Below are 23,341 nucleotides of genomic sequence, written 5' to 3' on the forward strand. Positions count from 1 at the left end.
GGACGACATATTCCAGGTGAGGCCGAACCAATGCCTTGTATAGTGGTAATATTACATCCCTATCACAAGAGTCCATACTACTTGATACAAGACAAGATCCTACTTGGTCTATAATACGGACTGTTATATCAGTTGCATGTTCCAAATCTGTAATCTATGATTCCGGGTATCGCTGTCTATACAGTAATGATGTTTTCAATATGGGACAGATGCCTAAACAGGAGCCCGAGGACAGCCAGCACCAGTGTCCACTCCAGGAACCCGAGGACAGCCAGCACCAGTGTCCACTCCAGGAACCCGAGGACAGCCAGCACCAGTGTCCACTCCAGGAACCCGAGGACAGCCAGCACCAGTGTCCACTCCAGGAACCCGAGGACAGCCAGCACCAGTGTCCACTCCAGGAACCCGAGGACAGCCAGCACCAGTGTCCACTCCAGGAACCCGAGGACAGCCAGCACCAGTGTCCACTCCAGGAACCCGAGGACAGCCAGCACCAGTGTCCACTCCAGGAACCCGAGGACTGCCAGCACCAGTGTCCAATCCACGAAATACGAGGGATATATGAGCCAATATAATCAGTCAGAACAGGACAGCTACCATGTCTATATAGATCTGACCATCCTCCTTTAGGTAAAAATTTAAGTTTCTCAAATATTTTACTAAAAAAAAAAAAAAAACACCACACACATTCATAAATGCACCAGATCAGTGTTAGTGGATTAATAAGTTTTCCGTTAAAACTTTATTTATACAAATTGCATTTACAGGTCATTATTTTACCCGAGTCACAATCGGCAAACACAGATGTTAGACGACAAGAAGCTCATATCGATAAACAAGCGCGGGGCCTTTTAACACTGCAGAGTCGGACAAGACGACAACAAGCGTCAAGCGTCAGTTAAGCGAAGAGTTAGGTGAAGGCTAATCACTTCTCGACAACGAGCTTCTGTCCGACATCCGGATTTCTGTAGCTTTCACACCATGCAACGTGGGGGCGGTTAACAATGTGATATAATAACGTGGGGCATCCAGTGTGAATCCACAATCCACGCTCTACAAATTCCAGTTCCAATTTGGCAACGGGCTGTGACATCGTACAGCCATAAAGAAGGTGCATACCACAATTTTAAAATTTAAGTTTTTTTTTAGCATTACTTTTTTTTTTCTTTACTTACAAAATTTTTGCAAAGTTGTCTCCCATCTCCACACAAAAAGAAGAGACAGAAGTTTTGCTTCGGTTAGGACCCGACCTATGAACTTACAACTACTGGACGTGCCACGTTGAATTCAATGCAACGGTTCTAGATTCACTCCAGTAAACGCTTTCCTGGTCGACCGGCCCCTAGAAGATCCTCGAACTAGAGAAGATTTTCCAAGGACCGAAATTTTGATTTGTTATTAGGTTTTACCGTGCATTTGTTAAAAAAAGGAAATCTTTTAATCGCTCAAATCGAAAGAAAACTGCAGAACCTGTTGGGCAGCCGTCGTGAAAAGCTAATGAAAAATCTATTTTTGTTCCAGGTTTGTAGCTCTACCAGGTGCACTCGGGGAGTGTCCTCACACTGTTGTGCTCGCAACTGTTCCGCAGCCACTGCCCTCTGCGTATATGCTGAATCAGGCTCCTCTTTCCATACGAGAGCAGTCATTCAGAGCAGAGAGGAAAGGCTGTGTAGAGCTAAGAGCACAGCAGTGTGAAGACACACCTCCAGTAGACTTAAAGAGGCTACGACCATAGAATAAATTTATTTTTTCACAGCACTGCTGCTACCAACAAAGGAGAAAGTGTGATCAACCAGACGTCCTCCTGTGGTCCTGTCAAGCCTGAAATCTTCTGCTCAAAAATTCCTGTGATCTAGACACCCTAAATTCTTGCGACGGTCTTTCGAAGACCAAGTGTTAAGATAGGACTTTCCAAATCATTCCAGGCCAATGAGTACAATTCTGGTCCATGCAAGGAAAAATAGGGGTCGGTACTCCAATGCCGACACTCAAGTGTTTTCCATGACTGGTCAAAGCCCAACCACAACGCATCTGTCCTCCTGGAGGGAAGTCTTCAACATCTTTGACTAGGATTCCATTGGTCTTGTTCTACGAGAAGCGCTCAAGGTTTGTTGTAGATGGTGGACGCTGGGAATTCTTTGTCTTCCTTGTGTCTTCGTGTTCGAAAGCGGCAAACACAAGACGCAACCAAAAACGAAACATCTGGAATCGAATGGTTGTCTTTATTAATGCAACTTTTACAATTCGAGGCAGCTCAACCGATTAACGCTCAAGGTCATTCAATTCAAACTTTCGGAGCAAGTTCAAAAAATTTAGATGTCTTTGAAAGAGTTTCCATTGACTGTAGACTTTAGTTTAACAATTGATACTACACTTGTTTTGAGGAAGAAAAAGAAAAGCTTGGATGGCGAAGGTCTATGGTGATATAGTGTTATCGGATGACGGATAAGCGGCGGCAGGCAGCTTCGTCGCAGTTAGTGTTCGGCTTCCAACGGTCGGTGCATCTGCTGCCGCGCTCGTGCTACCGTGACTTCCATGCTGGAAGCTCGACCCCAGCTGCATCACCCTCAGGGCGCCCGACCATTATTAACACAGAGCGTACAGTGCAGGAATAACTAACTAAGGACCTAAAAAGCTAAATATTTCACAAAAATTATAAGCTGCCGTATTCCCTTCTCGGTAATACACAATTTATTCCTGGCACTCGATATAAACATAATGATCCCCTTCGGAGTCGTTTTTTTGGACAGAGTAACAGCATAGTAAGAGTTAAAAGCCACGGCCACCGACGACTGCTTTGTAGTAAAGGTTCAAGCTCTAAAAAATAGAAAAAAAAAATAAAAAATAGGTAGGTAGCAGAGATTCCAGGAGGCTGTGGGAGACACCTAACACCACCGGGTAGGACCAAACCGACGGTGGGTGGGGGGGTACGATGTGGCGACATCAGCACAATGTGAGTGGAAGTCGTGCAGAAGAGAAAACAAAAAATGTATCAGTCACCCCAGGGGAGGCGGAGGGTCACCATGGGCTTCGGAAAATGGGTTCTCTTATGCCAAAGCCAGCACTGGAAAAAAGAAAGAAGACTATTAGTGACCTTTACTGTAAAATTACAGGGGATTTCTGAGACGCTGGGAAATTTTTACATAAGTATGAAAGTATCTGATCTGTGGGAGTGCAGCAGAAGCAGCCAAGAACCTTGAAGGGAACCTGGCAGAAACTCTCCTACACATATTTTTGAAAACTGCTATTATACAGCAGCGCAACTATCCCTATATTGTTCCTCCACATACATGTAAAACTCTACAGTCCATTCGTAAAGTTGACTCCATCTGTGCACATTCATGTTCTTCTGGCTCAGGCGCACCTCCAGCAGGCGAAGCTGAGCAGGAAGGACATGAATATGCCAGACTCCACTCGGACGGTGATCGGACATCTGCATACATCTACAGGCATGGGGAGGAACAATATAGGGATAGTTGTACTACTTTAAAACCGCAGCTATCGAAGATGGGTTTAGTTACGTGCTAGTTGATCTGACAGGACCCCTTTAACAGAAGCAAAGCTGCATCACCCTGGCACAGGCCCTATGCAGTTGAAGGAGCTTTCTACATTAGATACCGTCCTCTGTACAACTTCCTGCACCCAGAAGTAGCCAAGACATATTGTTATTGCAGGATCAGAGCCTCTGAGTCCCAGTGATCAGATGCCGAAGGTCTATCCTGATGAGCCATCAGTATGTACGTACCTGTCAGTGCTTCCTGTGCAAAGTATTTCACGTCTACATCTTGGTCTTGGGTCAACTTCTCCAGAACCGGCTTCACATCATTCTGCAGAGTGCTACGAGAGCAAGGAAGAAGGAGCGGATATTAGACTGTCGTGTAACTATTCGATCATCGATAGATCTGAAGTGACTGTCCTCCTTGGTAGGAGGGGGGGGGGGGGATTCAAAATTTAGCTGTAAAGGGTCGGGCACGTTCACATTCATTATGGCCTTTTGTCCTTCCCTCATCTGTCACAGAAGGGTCAGGAGCTGAATACACAGAGCTGCACTGACGACTTGCAAAAATTTTACATGCATGGAGAACCTTAGAGCAAAGCTGGACTACATCTGGTCCTGTAGGTAGTGGTCCCCCTGGCCCTGTAGGACCGGATGTGATGACATCACGTTTGATATGGAGTCTGGCCATAACATCACGTACACAATTGTACAAGAAGTCATCAAGGGGGTGTGATGGGGTTTGGGCAGAGGACCCACAGATGTGTGGATGAGGAAGGAGAAGCTCACATAGAGACCGTGCTAGCTTATCTAGAGATCGAGGACTCTCAGCTAGAATGGGGATATCCAATTTTGCTCCTGTAGGTCTATGCCTGTATATTGACTTATGAATGAGTGATAAATATATATCGGTTCTGATGACATGTGTAAGCAGCTTCCATCACTCCACCTGGTGAAGAGCTGACAATTTATGTAGATATTATGAGAAGTTATGCGGCGCAGCCATCACCCAGGGTGCAGGTCTGATGTGCTGGGATGTAACTAGGCGGCCATTGCAGCAGCAGGGGGAGACATGATTCACCAAACCCCAACATCTCTGTCCCTGCTGCGCCTCTGCATGTGACCTGGAGGGATATATTACGTCTTATGTCTGTATCATAGGCCATGAATAAGACGATGCCGGGGCCTGCTGATCTGAAGGAGACCATAACGCCCCTGTGTAACCCCCGCCCCTGTAGGTTATTACTGCACAGTGATGCATTGCAGGGACATTACCTGTTGTCCAGGGTGGGTCCTATCTTCTGTAAGGACTTGGCAACATTGAAGCGCACGTTGGCCACGGCGTCTCCGGCCATCCGCACCACGGTGGGCAGCATGTGCTTGGTCGTGATCTCCTGCCCACAAACCTCCGACAGAACCTGCAGCCGGAAATCACCATCACGGTTACAGGAGAAGCGCCACAACCCCCTCCGCCCCAAATAGGAGCCTACAGCCATGTTGTATCCTATGTGTCACCATGCACAAGCTACAGCATGTATATTCCTTGGAGATGTGTGTGTTAGTAGCAGCAGGACTGTGAAATATGGATTTAACTCTTCAACGACCCCCATAGGTGGTTTTTACGGCGGCCATTCAGGCCAGTTCTTCTGATGCGCAGGGTTTTTACAAAAGTTTGGGTGCCGCTGCAGAGACTTCTGGGTTATGTTATCACAGCCTCAGCACCTGTCCTGGGTGTTTAACCCCTTACACACTGCAGACAAACATGGACAGCATTGTCTTAGTGGCCTCATAAGAAATGATCAGCAATAAGGACGCGCATTTTGTACTTCCACACGCAAAAACTAGAATAGTATTTATCCCGTATATTTTTAGTATAGTAATAGTATTTTTTTGATCCCGTGTATTTTTAACAAAATAAGAAAAACACTGCCCAAATTTTTTAATCATTCATCACACAAAAATGATCGAAAACGCGATTAAAAATAATAAAAACCCTCACACAGCTACATTTACAAAAATTTCAAAAGACGACTCCTAGAAGATAGTTAAAAAAAAAAAAAAAAGTTTTTTTTTCTTCTTCCTCAAAAGGATTTCATGATGCAAATGAAGGTAAAAATAAAAAAATAAGCAAAAACTAACTTGGTGCTGTGGTGCTTGGCATCGCTGCATTGAGCCAAAAAGTTCACATAATAATTCACTGTTAGTAGGGGGGGAAAAAGTCACATATGCGCTCATTTTAAAAAAAATCAATTTTAAAGAAAGGGTTAATAAAAGTTCATCAGTAGGACATTTCACCCCCCAAAAAAAATTAAAATTAAAATAAATGAAAATAATGCCCCGTAGAACTATACATGTCCTGACACTGCTGTGCTCTGTGCAGTGCCTGGTGTCCATTATCCTGCCCTGCTGTTACTAGCACACCCCAATCTATAACAGGACACCCCTGGGGGAGCTCCGGCCTGTGACTTACATTGATGCAGAACAGGGTGGTCATCCGGTGCAGGTAGTTGGGGTCATTGGACATGGCCAGCACCTTGGGGATGATGGTGGCCTGGGCCCAGTCTTTACCAAACTTCTCCACCAGCTTCTTCAGGTTACTGGTGGCCGCCTCTCTGATGGCGTAGACTGGAGACGCAAAGGGAGAAGAGATTAGAAACGGCAGACGAGGAGCACAGGGAGACGTCAGCGTGAATTGAACTAACCCCAGCTGTGAGGGGAAAGCAACAAAATTCAAAAGGTGCCCCCAATTCTGGGAAGGAGCCCTACATTATGGTAGAGAGGTTGTGGTCCTCTCTAAGACAATGTTCCCATCTTATTTGCCTTCATGTGCTCCATGGTCTCACACCTGAAGGTGACAGCACCCAGTGCACTCCCAATGCCAGATTCAGGAATATTACATGATCTGTACCGCTAAACTACAATCCAGGCCCCCATCAAGTACAAGCCCAGTCATAGGACCCGGGAATGATAAACAAAGGGACCTCCCGAGGTCTGAGGAGGCCACAATGTGACTGTCCAGAACATCTTCATAGGTGCAGTCCCAGAAACCAAATGTACTAGTAGAACAAGGGAACCAGGGGTCAGGCCTCACTGGGGTTCTGACCCCTCTGGGCCCCAAGTCTTACACTCCATGGACTTAATCGTACTTCTGAGACAATCAATCAGGAGAACGCTGTCTGCAAGTTACCACATCCCGCCCCACACGGATGTGAAATGCTGCGATCATCAGGGGCCCTAAATAATAACCCCCCAGACTTCTAATCTCCATTCATGAACATCTTCTGAAAAGGGACATCCTCTGCAAGAGAAGAGCAAGGAGGTTGGTTTCCTAAAGTGTAGAGACGTCTTACCATGGTCCACCAGCCAAGCCATACACAGAGAGTTCAGCTTCTCATCAAAGAACTCCACACCCTGCAACGAGATCACACAACAATCAGACTGTAAGCTCTTGTGTAACCCCTCATCCTCATAGACTGTAAGCTCTTGTGTAACCCCTCATCCTCAGACTGTAAGCTCTTGTGTAACCCCTCATCCTCAGACTGTAAGCTCTTGTGATCAGGGCCCCCATTCCCATTGTACTCGGTTTGTAGTATTATATTTGTATATGTCCCCTATGATTTGTAAAGTGCTACAGAATATGGTGGTGATATATAGAGATAGATTATCATTATTTAGAGATGAGGGAGTGCACAGCTCCCCCTACAGGTAACAGCACAGAGTGTAAGGAGGGGTCTATCCGGGACGGTGCGATGCAGGACAGTGTCGCCCATTACTTTGCCTTCGATCAGCCGCAGGTTTGGCATTGGAGTCTACCCAAACCCAAACCCGGAGCGAAGCGAGTGGATCTCGTCATTACCACATTTCTACAAGTATCAAAATCACAAGTAAATAAAAATAATGGAGAAGCCAAGTACCTACAAGCCCCCGAGTGCTAGACTTTGGTATAAAGGCATCAACCCAAGAGGCTGAGACATTGCGGCCATTACCATAGGAGATCACTGGGACCAGACCCCCGAACCCTGCGCACCCATCCATCTACCAGGAGGCTCTAAGCACATTGGATTCAGACAGAAGGGCGCCACCTTGTGTATGGTGCTGGTGGTGTAGGAGTAACAGCTCTGCTCTCTGGAAGCACTCACCAGCTGCCCGGCCAGCAGGGGCATGTACTCGATGATGGCCAGGCGCACCCGCCACTTGGCATCCTCCGCCAGCTCCACGATGGCGGGCAGCAGCGACTGCGAGAGCTGCCGGATGCCGATCACCTCGTTCACACAGTCCAGGTTGGAGATGATGTTGAGCCGCACTTCTGGACACTGCAGAGAGATCAAACCAGGGAAAATAAAGCGGCTGAGCCCCCAAGCATAGAATCCCCCCCCCCATAGCCCGGACAGGAAGGGGTTATGTGTGCGCCGTCTCATCTGACCCCCCACCAAACAGCAGCTTGTAAATGTGGATCCTCTCAGAGACTGAATAGACTCAATAGCCACACACACAGGCGCCGGGCCCCCTCGCGGCAGCCACACACACAGGCGCCGGGCCCCCTCGCGGCAGCCACACACACAGGCGCCGGGCCCCCTCGCGGCAGCCACACACACAGGCGCCGGGCCCCCTCGCGGCAGCCACACACACAGGCGCCGGGCCCCCTCGCGGCAGCCACACACACAGGCGCCGGGCCCCCTCGCGGCAGCCACACACACAGGCGCCGGGCCCCCTCGCGGCAGCCACACACACAGGCGCCGGGCCCCCTCGCGGCAGCCACACACACAGGCGCCGGGCCCCCTCGCGGCAGCCACACACACAGGCGCCGGGCCCCCTCGCGGCAGCCACACACACAGGCGCCGGGCCCCCTCGCGGCAGCCACACACACAGGCGCCGGGCCCCCTCGCGGCAGCCACACACACAGGCGCCGGGCCCCCTCCCGGCAGCCACACACACAGGCGCCGGGCCCCCTCCCGGCAGCCACACACACAGGCGCCGGGCCCCCTCCCGGCAGCCACACACACAGGCGCCGGGCCCACTCCCGGCAGCCACACACACAGGCGCCGGGCCCACTCCCGGCAGCCACACACACAGGCGCCGGGCCCCCTCCCCGCAGCCTGATTGATGCCCAGGATGAGAGGAGCCGTGTGCAGACGTCATGTAGTCACCTCATCCTTCAGCTGAGCCAAGAAGAGGGGCAGCAGGTGCTCGATGGTGTTGTCCTTCCCCAGGATAGGAGAGAGGCCCATGATGACCGAGGCCAGCGCTGACTTCACGTGCTGGTTGGCGTCAGACACCAACTCCTAACGTCATAAAGAAAGAAAAATCAGCGACACAATGTGATGGTACGGAAATACACATGTAACGTGATGTCTGACAGGAGGAGACCGGACCCGCTACATGCATCACCCTGGACAACCCTCACAGGACGCAGACGGTTTCCATTTGTTCCCCAATCCAAAACTTTTTAATTTTTCCATGTGCAGAGCTGTACGAGGGCTTGTTTTATGTGTAACAAATTGCTCTTCCTGAAATATCCCATGTACAGGGAAGCGGGAAAGAGATTCTAGATGAGGTGACATTGACATATAAAAACCCCCCACTTTTGCGCCATTTTCTTGTGGCCTCCGGATTTACATCTTTCACTGCACGTTCCCCTTTATTCTTTGGGGATCACAGAGATAATAAATATAAATATATACTTGAAATTTTTGTTAATTGTATTAAAAGAAATTATAATCTTTTGTACAAAGATTCACCGCATTATCTGCGGTTATTGTCCGGCACAGGGATCACTGCCGAGAATAATCTGTTTATATTCCAATGGGTCGAGCATTTTGAGACACAGCGACCCCCAACATGTTAATGACCATTTAAATTAAGGAAAATTAAAATTGTTTTATATTGTATTTTTGGCTCCCCCCCCCCCCCCCGGGTACCTGTTCCCTAGGGGGTCTGATCACTAACACTATAGAGACCAATAGCATGATAATTGTACTGCGGATCTGTAAGCGTCTGCCTTGCTACTGTTACACATACTGGACCGTGACAGATTTGGGAATCAGAGACTCTTGGACTTTCATGGGAAAGGTTCGTCCCTCCCCCTGATGACACCGCAGAGGGCGACAATCTGTTCTTAAGACGGATTTTATTGTGGCAACTAAACGGTTAACACCTGTTGGTGATGGGTGCTGGAGCCGTCTTCATACATCTTACATACGTAATAAGAGAAGAGGATGACATTACCTTTACACACGGAAGGATCTGGGTCATAATCACGTTCTCCCGGCAGTCGGGGGACAGGTTCTCACAGAACTCTACAAAAGAACAGAAGATATTGGATCTGATCCATAAGAGCCGTCATTCCTCTAACGTTATAAGACTTGTAGCCATTCCCTTGTGTGTGTGGCTGCAGTTCCCTCTAGTGGCCACAAGTGGTAAATATTATGATAAAGCAGGCGGCTCAGGACAGGATTACTGTAAGAGGTCATGTGACCTGATATAACGCTTATGCCCGTCCATCACATCACCAGGGACAGACCATATCCACTGGAAGTTTATGATAAGTATCTCTGTAGGTTGTATTTCTTATCTATAGGGACTTTTTCTTATCATTATGAGAAGCCGCAGTAACCAGGACTTTACCTTTGACCTTGTGGGAAGCCGCCGCTCGCACTTCAGCCTCACAATCCTTCATCAGGTTCTGGAAAGCAGGGACCAGGTCCGTCTTGGTGATTTCCGGGCCTACAGCTTTCTGGAGCTGAGATGGGACAAGACAAGGCATCAGAGATGAAGGGGGAGATGATGGAGCCGCAGACATCCTGGAGGGGTCACCTACCTCAGTGAACTTGTCTGCCACCATGTAGCGGACTCTCCAGGATTTGTCCTCGGCAGCCTGGCGCAGGGTGGGCATCACCAGTGGCTCCAGCTCCTCCTGCGGCAACAGCTGAGCAATGTTCACACAAGCCTCCACCGCCAGCAGCCGCACAGAATCCTGGGAAATCACACGTAAATGGGCTTATTATATATATACGAGAGGTATGTAGCCGGAGCCCCCCCGACAGACCAGCGGGGTGTAATACCTGCTCATCGGAGGCCAGATTGGAGAACATCGGGATGATCTCGCTCTTCACATGTTCCAGTTCCAAAACTTTGGCAAATTCTCCCAATTTGGAGGCGGCGGCTCGCCGGACCATGGGGGTGTCATCCGAGCACAGGTTACGGAAGTGTCTGGAGAGGAAAACAAGACATTTTTGAAAAAATTTTTACGATATCCTGTAACTTGCTGAGTGGTTGGGGTGTCCGTGCTGGGGCCCCCATGAATCCCGAAAACCGGAAGCAGAAGGCGCTGTCCACTATACAACCCTCCTGCCGATCAACTCCACAGGGGGTGGAGATCATCATCATCAAGTGGAGGCCGCCCCGTAGTGATGACTGGTGTGGGGTCTCCCGCTACTACTCATGACTTTTGGGGTAAAATTAGAGAAATTTTGTGCACGAACCCATAAAACTGAACCTAGAAGTTACTCACTGTCTCAGTTCGGCCTTGACGGTGCTGGAGACGCGGGGGTAGCAGACGCTGAACAGTCCGCAGGCCGATGTGCGGGAGGTGAACCAGTCTCCGCTGGCCAGACGCTTCACCAGGGGCACAAAGTGCGCCTCGAGGTCCGCAGGAGAGTGCTCATGGGATATGGCGCGCAGAGACTCCACGGCCCTGTCCCTCACCACAGTCTCCTCCACGGTGGCCAGGCTCTCTAGAGGGGGCTACAAGACAGAGCCGGTCACATGTACAGCACATACACAGGAGGGGCTACAAGACAGACCCGGTCACAGGTACAGCACATACACAGGAGGGGCTACAAGACAGACCCGGTCACATGTACAGCACATACACAGGAGGAGCTACAAGACAGACCCGGTCACAGGTACAGCACATACACAGGAGGGGCTACAAGACAGACCCGGTCACATGTACAGCACATACACAGGAGGGGCTACAAGACAGACCCGGTCACAGGTACAGCACATACACAGGAGGGGCTACAAAACAGACCCGGTCACATGTACAGCACATACACAGGAGGGGCTACAAGACAGACCCGGTCACAGGTACAGCACATACACAGGAGGGGCTACAAGACAGACCCGGTCACATGTACAGCACATACACAGGAGGGGCTACAAGACAGACCCGGTCACAGGTACAGCACATACACAGGAGGGGCTACAAAACAGACCCGGTCACATGTACAGCACATACACAGGAGGGGCTACAAGACAGACCCGGTCACAGGTACAGCACATACACAGGAGGAGCTACAAAACAGACCCGGTCACAGGTACAGCACATACACAGGAGGGGGCTACAAGACAGACCCAGTCACAGGTACAGCACATACACAGGAGGAGGCTACAAGACAGACACGGTCACAGGTACAGCACATACACAGGAGGGGCTACAAGACAGACCCGGTCACAGGTACAGCACATACACAGGAGGGGCTACAAGACAGACCCGGTCACATGTACAGCACATACACAGGAGGGGCTACAAGACAGACCCGGTCACAGGTACAGCACATACACAGGAGGAGCTACAAGACAGACCCGGTCACAGGTACAGCACATACACAGGAGGAGCTACAAGACAGACCCGGTCACAGGTACAGCACATACACAGGAGGGGCTACAAGACAGACCCGGTCACATGTACAGCACATACACAGGAGGGGCTACAAGACAGACCCGGTCACAGGTACAGCACATACACAGGAGGGGCTACAAAACAGACCCGGTCACATGTACAGCACATACACAGGAGGGGCTACAAGACAGACCCGGTCACAGGTACAGCACATACACAGGAGGGGCTACAAGACAGACCCGGTCACATGTACAGCACATACACAGGAGGGGCTACAAGACAGACCCGGTCACAGGTACAGCACATACACAGGAGGGGCTACAAAACAGACCCGGTCACATGTACAGCACATACACAGGAGGGGCTACAAGACAGACCCGGTCACAGGTACAGCACATACACAGGAGGAGCTACAAGACAGACCCGGTCACAGGTACAGCACATACACAGGAGGAGCTACAAAACAGACCCGGTCACAGGTACAGCACATACACAGGAGGAGCTACAAGACAGACCCGGTCACATGTACAGCACATACACAGGAGGGGCTACAAGACAGACCCGGTCACAGGTACAGCACATACACAGGAGGAGCTACAAGACAGACCAGGTCACAGGTACAGCACATACACAGGAGGGGCTACAAGACAGACCCGGTCACAGGTACAGCACATACACAGGAGGAGCTACAAGACAGACCCGGTCACATGTACAGCACATACACAGGAGGAGCTACAAGACAGACCCGGTCACAGGTACAGCACGTACACAGGAGGGGCTACAAGACAGACCCGGTCACAGGTACAGCACATACACAGGAGGGGCTACAAAACAGACCCGGTCACAGGTACAGCACATACACAGGAGGAGCTACAAGACAGACCCGGTCACAGGTACAGCACGTACACAGGAGGGGCTACAAGACAGACCCGGTCACAGGTACAGCACATACACAGGAGGGGCTACAAAACAGACCCGGTCACATGTACAGCACATACACAGGAGGGGCTACAAGACAGACCCGGTCACAGGTACAGCACATACACAGGAGGGGCTACAAGACAGACCCGGTCACAGGTACAGCACATACACAGGAGGGGCTACAAGACAGACCCGGTCACAGGTACAGCACATACACAGGAGGGGCTACAAGACAGACCCGGTCACATGTACAGCACATACACAGGAGGAGCTACAAGACAGACCCGGTCACAGGTACAGCACGTACACAGGAGGGGCTACAAGACAGACCCGGTCACAGGTACAGCACATACACAGGAGGGGCTACAAAACAGACCCGGTCACATGTACAGCACATACACAGGAGGGGCTACAAGACAGACCCGGTCACAGGTACAGCACATACACAGGAGGGGCTACAAAACAGACCCGGTCACATGTACAGCACATACACAGGAGGGGCTACAAGACAGACCCGGTCACATGTACAGCACATACACAGGAGGAGGATACAAGACAGACCCGGTCACAGGTACAGCACATACACAGGAGGGGCTACAAGACAGACCCGGTCACAGGTACAGCACGTACACAGGAGAAGCTACAAGACAGACCCGGTCACAGGTACAGCACGTACACAGGAGGAGCTACAAGACAGACCCGGTCACAGGTACAGCACATACACAGGAGGGGCTACAAGACAGACCCGGTCACAGGTACAGCACATACACAGGAGGGGCTACAAGACAGACCCGGTCACAGGTACAGCACATACACAGGAGGAGCTACAAGACAGACCCGGTCACATGTACAGCACATACACAGGAGGAGGCTACAAGACAGACACGGTCACAGGTACAGCACATACACAGGAGGGGATACAAGACAGACCCGGTCACAGGTACAGCACATACACAGGAGGAGCTACAAGACAGACACGGTCACAGGTACAGCACATACACAGGAGGGGCTACAAGACAGACCCGGTCACAGGTACAGCACATACACAGGAGGAGCTACAAGACAGACCCGGTCACATGTACAGCACATACACAGGAGGAGCTACAAGACAGACCCGGTCACAGGTACAGCACATACACAGGAGGGGCTACAAGACAGACCCGGTCACATGTACAGCACATACACAGGAGGAGCTACAAGACAGACCCGGTCACAAGTACAGCACATACACAGGAGGAGCTACAAGACAGACCCGGTCACAGGTACAGCACATACACAGGAGGAGCTACAAGACAGACCCGGTCACAGGTACAGCACATACACAGGAGGAGCTACAAGACAGACCCGGTCACAGGTACAGCACATACACAGGAGGAGCTACAAGACAGACCCGGTCACAGGTACAGCACATACACAGGAGGAGCTACAAGACAGACCCGGTCACAGGTACAGCACATACACAGGAGGGGCTACAAGACAGACCAGGTCACAGGTACAGCACATACACAGGAGGAGCTACAAGACAGACCCGGTCACATGTACAGCACATACACAGGAGGAGCTACAAGACAGACCCGGTCACATGTACAGCACATACACAGGAGGGGCTACAAGACAGACCCGGTCACAGGTACAGCACATACACAGGAGGCTACAAGACAGACCCGGTCACAGGTACAGCACATATACAGGAGGAGCTACAAGACAGACCCGGTCACAGGTACAGCACATACACAGGAGGAGGCTACAAGACAGACCCGGTCACAGGTACAGCACATACACAGGAGGGGCTACAAGACAGACCCGGTCACAGGTACAGCACATACACAGGAGGGGCTACAAGACAGACCCGGTCACAGGTACAGCACATACACAGGAGGAGCTACAAGACAGACCCGGTCACAGGTACAGCACATACACAGGAGGGGGCTACAAGACAGACCCGGTCACAGGTACAGCACATACACAGGAGGAGCTACAAGACAGACCCGGTCACAGGTACAGCACATACACAGGAGGGGGCTACAAGACAGACCCGGTCACAGGTACAGCACATACACAGGAGGGGCTACAAGACAGACCCGGTCACAGGTACAGCACATACACAGGAGGAGCTACAAGACAGACCCGGTCACATGTACAGCACATACACAGGAGGGGCTACAAGACAGACCCGGTCACAGGTACAGCACATACACAGGAGGGGCTACAAGACAGACCCGGTCACAGGTACAGCACATACACAGGAGGGGCTACAAGACAGACCCGGTCACAGGTACAGCACATACACAGGAGGGGGCTACAAGACAGACCCGGTCACAGGTACAGCACATACACAGGAGGGGCTACAAGACAGACCCGGTCACAGGTACAGCACATACACAGGAGGGGGCACTCGTCTCCCCCAGGACCTACCAATAAGCAATGCACAAACTCGGGCCCCCCGACCAGGGAGGTGAAGGTCCCCAGCTGTTCTGCCAGGGCCAGCAGCACCTCATCCTCATCGTAGATGGTATCTGCAGCGACAAGTCAGACACAATCACCGACACTGAACAAAACTACACAAAAACATCCTCACGTCTCCTCCAGCTGCCCACCTACCTGTCAGGAAGGGCAGGAGCTCGCTGCGGGTCCTCTCCACCCCCAGGGCCAGGGCGATGGTGGACAACTTCTTAATACTGTTCAGGCGAAGCTGCAAGACAAGAAATAAAGCCAATCAGAACATCCGGAGCAGAACATGAGACTTATAGGGTCCAAACCCCTCACACTGGTCACACAGGGCCCGATAATATCCCCCTATTACCCCCAAACCCCTCACACTGGTCACACAGGGCCCGATAATATCCCCCTATTACCCCCAAACCCCTCACACTGCACACAGGGCCCGATAATACCCCCCTATTACCCCCAAACCCCTCACACTGGACACACAGGGCCCGATAATACCCCCCTATTACCCCCAAACCCCTCACACTGGTCACACAGGGCCCGATAATATCCCCCTATTACCCCCAAACCCCTCACACTGGTCACACAGGGCCCGATAATATCCCCCTATTACCCCCAAACCCCTCACACTGGTCACACAGGGCCCGATAATATCCCCCTATTACCCCCAAACCCCTCACACTGGTCACACAGGGCCCGATAATATCCCCCTATTACCCCCAAACCCCTCACACTGGACACACAGGGCCTGATAATATCCCCCTATTACCCCCAAACCCCTCACACTGGTCACACAGGGCCCGATAATATCCCCCTATTACCCCCAAACCCCTCACACTGGTCACACAGGGCCCGATAATATCCCCCTATTACCCCCAAACCCCTCACACTGGTCACACAGGGCCCGATAATATCCCCCTATTACCCCCAAACCCCTCACACTGGTCACACAGGGCCCGATAATATCCCCCTATTACCCCCAAACCCCTCACACTGGTCACACAGGGCCCGATAATATCCCCCTATCACCCCCAAACCCCTCACACTGGTCACACAGGGCCCGATAATACCCCCCTATCACCCCCAAACCCCTCACACTGGTCACACAGGGCCCGATAATATCCCCCTATTACCCCCAAACCCCTCACACTGGTCACACAGGGCCCGATAATATCCCCCTATTACCCCCAAACCCCTCACACTGGACACACAGGGCCAGATAATACCCCCCAAACCCCTCACACTGGTCACACAGGGCCCGATAATACCCCCCTATCACCCCCAAACCCCTCACACTGGTCACACAGGGCCAGATAATACCCCCTATTACCCCCAAACCCCTCACACTGGACACACAGGGCCTGATAATACCCCCCTATTACCCCCAAACCCCTCACACTGGTCACACAGGGCCCGATAATATCCCCCTATTACCCCCAAACCCCTCACACTGGTCACACAGGGCCCGATAATATCCCCCTATTACCCCCAAACCCCTCACACTGGTCACACAGGGCCCGGTAATACCCCCCTATCACCCCCAAACCCCTCACACTGGACACACAGGGCCCGATAATATCCCCCTATTACCCCCAAACCCCTCACACTGGTCACACAGGGCCCGATAATACCCCCCTATCACCCCCAAACCCCTCACACTGGACACACAGGGCCCGATAATATCCCCCTATTACCCCCAAACCCCTCACACTGGACACACAGGGCCCGATAATACCCCCCTATTACCCCCAAACCCCTCACACTGGACACACAGGGCCCGATAATATCCCCCTATTACCCCCGAACCCCTCACACTGGTCACACAGGGCCCGATAATACCCCCCTATTACCCCCAAACCCCTCACACTGGACACACAGGGCCAGATAATACCCCCCAAACCCCTCACACTGGTCACACAGGGCCCGATAATACCCCCCTATCACCCCCAAACCCCTCACACTGGTCACACAGGGCCCGATAATATCCCCCTATTACCCCCAAACCCCTCACACTGGTCACACAGGGCCCGATAATACCCCCCTATTACCCCCAAACCCCTCACACTGGACACACAGGGCCAGATAATACCCCCTATTACCCCCAAACCCCTCACACTGGTCACACAGGGCCCGGTAATAGCCCCCTATTACCCCCAAACCCCTCACACTGGACACACAGGGCCAGATAATATCCCCCTATTACCCCCAAACCCCTCACACTGGTCACACAGGGCCCGATAATACCCCCCTATCACCCCCAAACCCCTCACACTGGTCACACAGGGCCCGATAATATCCCCCTATTACCCCCAAACCCCTCACACTGGTCACACAGGGCCCGATAATATCCCCCTATTACCCCCAAACCCCTCACACTGGTCACACAGGGCCAGATAATACCCCCCTATCACCCCCAAACCCCTCACACTGGTCACACAGGGCCAGATAATACCCCCTATTACCCCCAAACCCTTCACACTGGTCACACAGGGCCCGATAATACCCCCCTATTACCCCCAAACCCCTCACACTGGTCACACAGGGCCCGATAATACCCCCTATTACCCCCAAACCCCTCACACTGGTCACACAGGGCCAGATAATACCCCCTATTACCCCCAAACCCCTCACACTGGTCACACAGGGCCCGGTAATAGCCCCCTATTACCCCCAAACCCCTCACACTGGACACACAGGGCCAGATAATACCCCCTATTACCCCCAAACCCCTCACACTGGACACACAGGGCCAGATAATACCCCCTATTACCCCCAAACCCCTCACACTGGACACACAGGGCCAGATAATACCCCCTATTACCCCCAAACCCCTCACACTGGTCACACAGGGCCAGATAATACCCCCTATTACCCCCAAACCCCTCACACTGGTCACACAGGGCCCGGTAATAGCCCCCTATTACCCCCAAACCCCTCACACTGGTCACACAGGGCCCGGTAATAGCCCCCTATCACCCCCAAACCCCTCACACTGGACACACAGGGCCAGATAATACCCCCTATTACCCCCAAACCCCTCACACTGGACACACAGGGCCAGATAATACCCCCTATTACCCCCAAACCCCTCACACTGGTCACACAGGGCCCGGTAATAGCCCCCTATTACCCCCAAACCCCTCACACTGGTCACACAGGGCCAGATAATACCCCCCTATCACCCCCAAACCCCTCACACTGGACACACAGGGCCAGATAATATCCCCCTATTACCCCCAAACCCTTCACACTGGTCACACAGGGCCCGATAATACCCCCCTATCACCCCCAAACCCCTCACACTGGACACACAGGGCCCGATAATATCCCCCTATTACCCCCAAACCCCTCACACTGGACACACAGGGCCCGATAATACCCCCCTATTACCCCCAAACCCCTCACACTGGACACACAGGGCCCGATAATATCCCCCTATTACCCCCAAACCCTTCACACTGGTCACACAGGGCCCGATAATACCCCCCTATCACCCCCAAACCCCTCACACTGGACACACAGGGCCAGATAATACCCCCCTATTACCCCAATACCCCAGGAGATGTCTGAGTATCCAGGGGATTAACAATGGCTGCAGGAATCATCAAGGGCATAAAGTAAGGAACAAGCATCACAGGACCCCAGGCATCACCTAGGGGTCAGGTCCTGAAGTCACAACACCAGGGTCCAGCAGCCTGGGAGGGGCACAGCTCCATAGGGGGTTACTACAGATGGCCAGGATGCTGGGAGAACTATGAGGCGCCCCCTACAGGTGACCAGCAGCTACTGGATAGGACCTATAAGCTGACATGATGCCCCCCCCCCCCCCCCCACCCCTGAGGTGGCAGAACATCATGTCAGTATATGCAAGTGCAGGTTCTGAACCCGGCCTCCAATTTAACCCCTTAAGGTCAGAGCCTTTTTTTGTTTTCTGTGCAACAAATAGAACTTCTCAGTGACGTTATTTATTATTCCCTGCCGTGTACTGGGAAGCTGGAAAACATTCCAAATGTGGTGAAGTAACATATTTACGCCATTTTCTTGTGGCCTTTGTATCTTTCACAGCGCAGCCCAAATAACACGTCTCCTTTATTCTTTTGTTTGGTGGGATTACAGAAATGACAGCTTTTATTGTGTGTTAAGAAATGTATGAAAACCAATAACCATTTCATACTTGTGTACGGAGCTGCATGTGGCGCCATTTTTTTGGGGGGGCGAGATGACGGTTTCATTGCTGCCTTTTTATAAAATTCTTTATATTTTGCCAAAATGGTGAACATTAGGACATTTGGGCGCCACGAAGTCCAACGCCGGGAATAACCGTTATTATAGCACAGACATTTTTTGATTCGTCGATGAGGGGGGGATGATTTGAACTTTTAGGTTTTATTAATTTGTTTTTTAACATTTTGCAGACCCCCCTGGGGGTACTTTAACCCTAGGTTGTCTTATTTATTCCAACCATATTACAGTAGGGCAAACTTTGCACATTGTAACAGATCCACAGCAGTGAGACAGCGTTGGGCCTTATAAGACTCAAGGCTGTCATGGCGACAGATTGTCGCTCCTCAATGACGTCATGGCGCCCACAAACTGCCGGCGGCAATCAAAGGGGTAAGACCTGGCGCCGGCACCAATCACAGGGGTCAGCAGGGGCAGGGGGTGTAAGCCCTCCATATACACGTACATATACACCATAACGTGGGGGAGCGTTGGGATCTCTCACATCTTAGGTCTGGAAGCTGCGGTGACCCCACAGATGTAATGCACACAGTATAACATTATCCACCCGGGCGCCGAGTAACCTCCAATCTTATCCCGAAAATACACGACAAAGGGAGAAAAACTAAAAATAAGGAGAATGAATCCCTGCCGGAAAGTCACTGGTTACTATGGTAACACGCTATCCTGGACCCGCCCACTGATCGGTGACAAATCATTGAGGTTTATACAGAGCAAAATTAGGAGGAGAGAACATGACTGAGACTGCAGTGCTGCCGGCTGCCACCGGGGGCAGCGACACGAGGACTGGAGCACTGCACACAGCCGGGCGACCAGCGTGTAATACCTGTGCCCGCTCACGGGGAGACTCAATCACCATATCATTCAGAATCGGGAGCTCCGCTTTCTGTCATTGCTCTCTAGGCCTCAGATTACTGTGACTGAGCCGCAGCATCATCAGTCTGCATGACAGCAAGCAGAGATAGTGACATTGCAGAACTTTTCACTGACCCTACTGATAACATCACTGCTAACAGCTGGAGATCCGCTTCAGTGTCATCACCTGCCCTGTCCACACTGCGCAGAACCCTCAGCTCCAAGAAGCATCGGCTCTGCCGGTTCTCATCCTCTACTAGGAAGTATAATCCTATGTTCACCAACAGCAAGCAGAGATAGTGACACTGTAGAGACCACGGCAAAAATACTCATGGTGATACCGTCTGCTGAGCCGTGTATCTAATCCTCTCCTGTGTGATACAGTCTGCTGAGCCGTGTATCTAATCCTCTCCTGTGTGATACAGTCTGCTGAGCCGTGTATCTAATCCTCTCCTGTGTGATACAGTCTGCTGAGCCGTGTATCTAATCCTCTCCTGTGTGATACAGTCTGCTGAGCCGTGTATCTAATCCTCTCCTGTGTGATACAGTCTGCTGAGCCGTGTATCTAATCCTCTCCTGTGTGATACAGTCTGCTGAGCCGTGTATCTAATCCTCTCCTGTGTGATACAGTCTGCTGAGCCGTGTATCTAATCCTCTCCTGTGTGATACAGTCTGCTGAGCCGTGTATCTAATCCTCTCCTGTGTGATACAGTCTGCTGAGCCGTGTATCTAATCCTCTCCTGTGTGATACAGTCTGCTGAGCCGTGTATCTAATCCTCTCCTGTGTGATACAGTCTGCTGAGCCGTGTATCTAATCCTCTCCTGTGTGATACAGTCTGCTGAGCCGTGTATCTAATCCTCTCCTGTGTGATACAGTCTGCTGAGCCGTGTATCTAATCCTCTCCTGTGTGATACAGTCTGCTGAGCCTTGTATCTAATCCTCTCCTGTGTGATACAGTCTGCTGAGCTGTGTATCTAATCCTCTCCTGTGTGATACAGTCTGCTGAGCTGTGTATCTAATCCTCTCCTGTGTGATACTGATTGCTGAGCTGTGTATCTAATCCTCTCCTGTGTGATACAGTCTGCTGAGCCGTGTATCTAATCCTATCCTGTGTGATACTGTCTGCTGAGCCGTGTATCTAATCCTCTCCTGTGTGATACTGTCTGCTGAGCTGTGTATCTAATCCTATCCTGTGTGATACTGTCTGCTGAGCTGTGTATCTAATCCTCTCCTGTGTGATACTGTCTGCTGAGCTGTGTATCTAATCCTATCCTGTGTGATACTGTCTGCTGAGCTGTGTATCTAATCCTATCCTGTGTGATACTGACTGCTGAGCTGTGTATCTAATCCCATCCTGTGTGATACTGTCTGCTGAGCTGTGTATCTAATCCTATCCTGTGTGATACTGATTGCTGAGCTGTGTATCTAATCCTATCCTGTGTGATACTGATTGCTGAGCTGTGTATCTAATCCTCTCCTGTGTGATACTGATTGCTGAGCTGTGTATCTAATCCTCTCCTGTGTGATACTGTCTGCTGAGCTGTGTATCTAATCCTCTCCTGTGTGATACTGTCTGCTGAGCTGTGTATCTAATCCTATCCTGTGTGATACTGTCTGCTGAGCTGTGTATCTAATCCCCTCCTGTGTGATACTGTCTGCTGGGCTGTGTATCTAATCCCCTCCTGTGTGATACTGCTGAGCTGTGCATCTAATCCTCTCCTGTGTGATACTGTCTGCTGAGCTGTGTATCTAATCCTCTCCTGTGTGATACTGCTGAGCTGTGTATCTAATCCTATCCTGTGTGATACTGCTGAGCTGTGCATCTAATCCCCTCCTGTGTGATACTGCTGAGCTGTGCATCTAATCCTGTGTGATGTGTATCTCAGCTCCCGAGGTTAGATACGTCACACACATAGTAATGGTGGCGCCTCCTGTCAGGACTACATGTCCCAGCATGCCCCGCTCCCTCAGCAGTGTGTCCGGGCTGCGGGCGGGTGTGTAGGCCGCAGTGCTCCCCCGGTACCGGTCTCGGTCCCGCTCCTCACCTGAACGTCCTCATTGCGCAGCTCGTCTATGAGCACGGCGATGGGATACAGAGAGTCGTCCCCGTCAGCCGCCGCCATCTTGCGTCTTCCTGTCAGAGGGAAAGTGAAGGGGCGGGGACGGGGGCTCCTCAGCCTTCTAGCAGGGGTACAGACCACGCCCTGTACGCTGACGTCACGGCCTGTCACTGTTTATAGTAACGCGTCCTCCAATTCGAAAGCCGCGGGAGCGTTCCCTGGAGACCGTTGCTAGGGCGCTGGTACGTGATGTCAAACGCAGGAGGCTTTGGCCGCCATTTTGTTGAAGACCTGAAGGGCGCAGCTGATTTGTGAGATTTTTCCAGTAATGGGGCCATATTGGAAGTGACATGAGGGATAGAAGAGCTGTTTACCAAAAGATGCGATGATGTTCTGCGATGATCATGTGACTATTCCCGCTTGCCATGGATTGGCTGTAGGGGGTCACATGATCGTGATGTCATCATTGTAGCCATAATAACTTCTCCTGTCAGTAGTGGATTATAATATCATTAGCTTGGCCAGTATCCTGGGGCGCATGACCACCAACCCAAATATTATACAGGGAAGGACCTTCACCCATGAAATCCTTGTATATCTGTTCCTGCTCTCAATTCACATGTGCACAAGAACCATTTCAGGACCTTCGAAGGTCCTCCAAAGGTCCTAAAAGGGCAGATTGAAAGCAGCAGAAA

General features: G+C 51.3%; 1 protein-coding gene across 2 annotated transcripts; it reads right to left on the bottom strand.

Annotated features, from left to right (window-relative positions):
* Positions 1 to 711: 711 nt before the first annotated feature.
* Positions 712 to 22,790, bottom strand: LOC140134562 (uncharacterized). Of its 2 annotated transcripts, XM_072154961.1 has the most exons (16): positions 22,632 to 22,790; positions 15,642 to 15,732; positions 15,456 to 15,556; positions 11,007 to 11,239; positions 10,558 to 10,705; positions 10,314 to 10,469; positions 10,121 to 10,235; positions 9,722 to 9,792; positions 8,644 to 8,778; positions 7,636 to 7,809; positions 6,847 to 6,907; positions 5,967 to 6,121; positions 4,772 to 4,914; positions 3,746 to 3,837; positions 3,001 to 3,064; positions 712 to 2,817 (listed from the first exon to the last, which is right to left on the bottom strand). In XM_072154961.1, the coding sequence occupies exons 1-15, from the start codon at positions 22,707 to 22,709 to the stop codon at positions 3,048 to 3,050; spliced, it is 1,770 nt and encodes a 589-aa protein (XP_072011062.1). In that variant the 5' UTR covers positions 22,710 to 22,790; the 3' UTR covers positions 712 to 2,817; positions 3,001 to 3,047. The 2 variants fall into 2 exon arrangements, with proteins under 2 accessions (XP_072011062.1, XP_072011063.1); XM_072154962.1 differs by having other exon boundaries at positions 712 to 3,064; positions 22,632 to 22,727.
* Between the last annotated feature and the right edge of the window lie 551 nt (positions 22,791 to 23,341).

Source organism: Engystomops pustulosus, chromosome 6 (assembly GCF_040894005.1).
Source record: "Engystomops pustulosus chromosome 6, aEngPut4.maternal, whole genome shotgun sequence".
Taxonomy (NCBI): domain Eukaryota; kingdom Metazoa; phylum Chordata; class Amphibia; order Anura; family Leptodactylidae; genus Engystomops; species Engystomops pustulosus.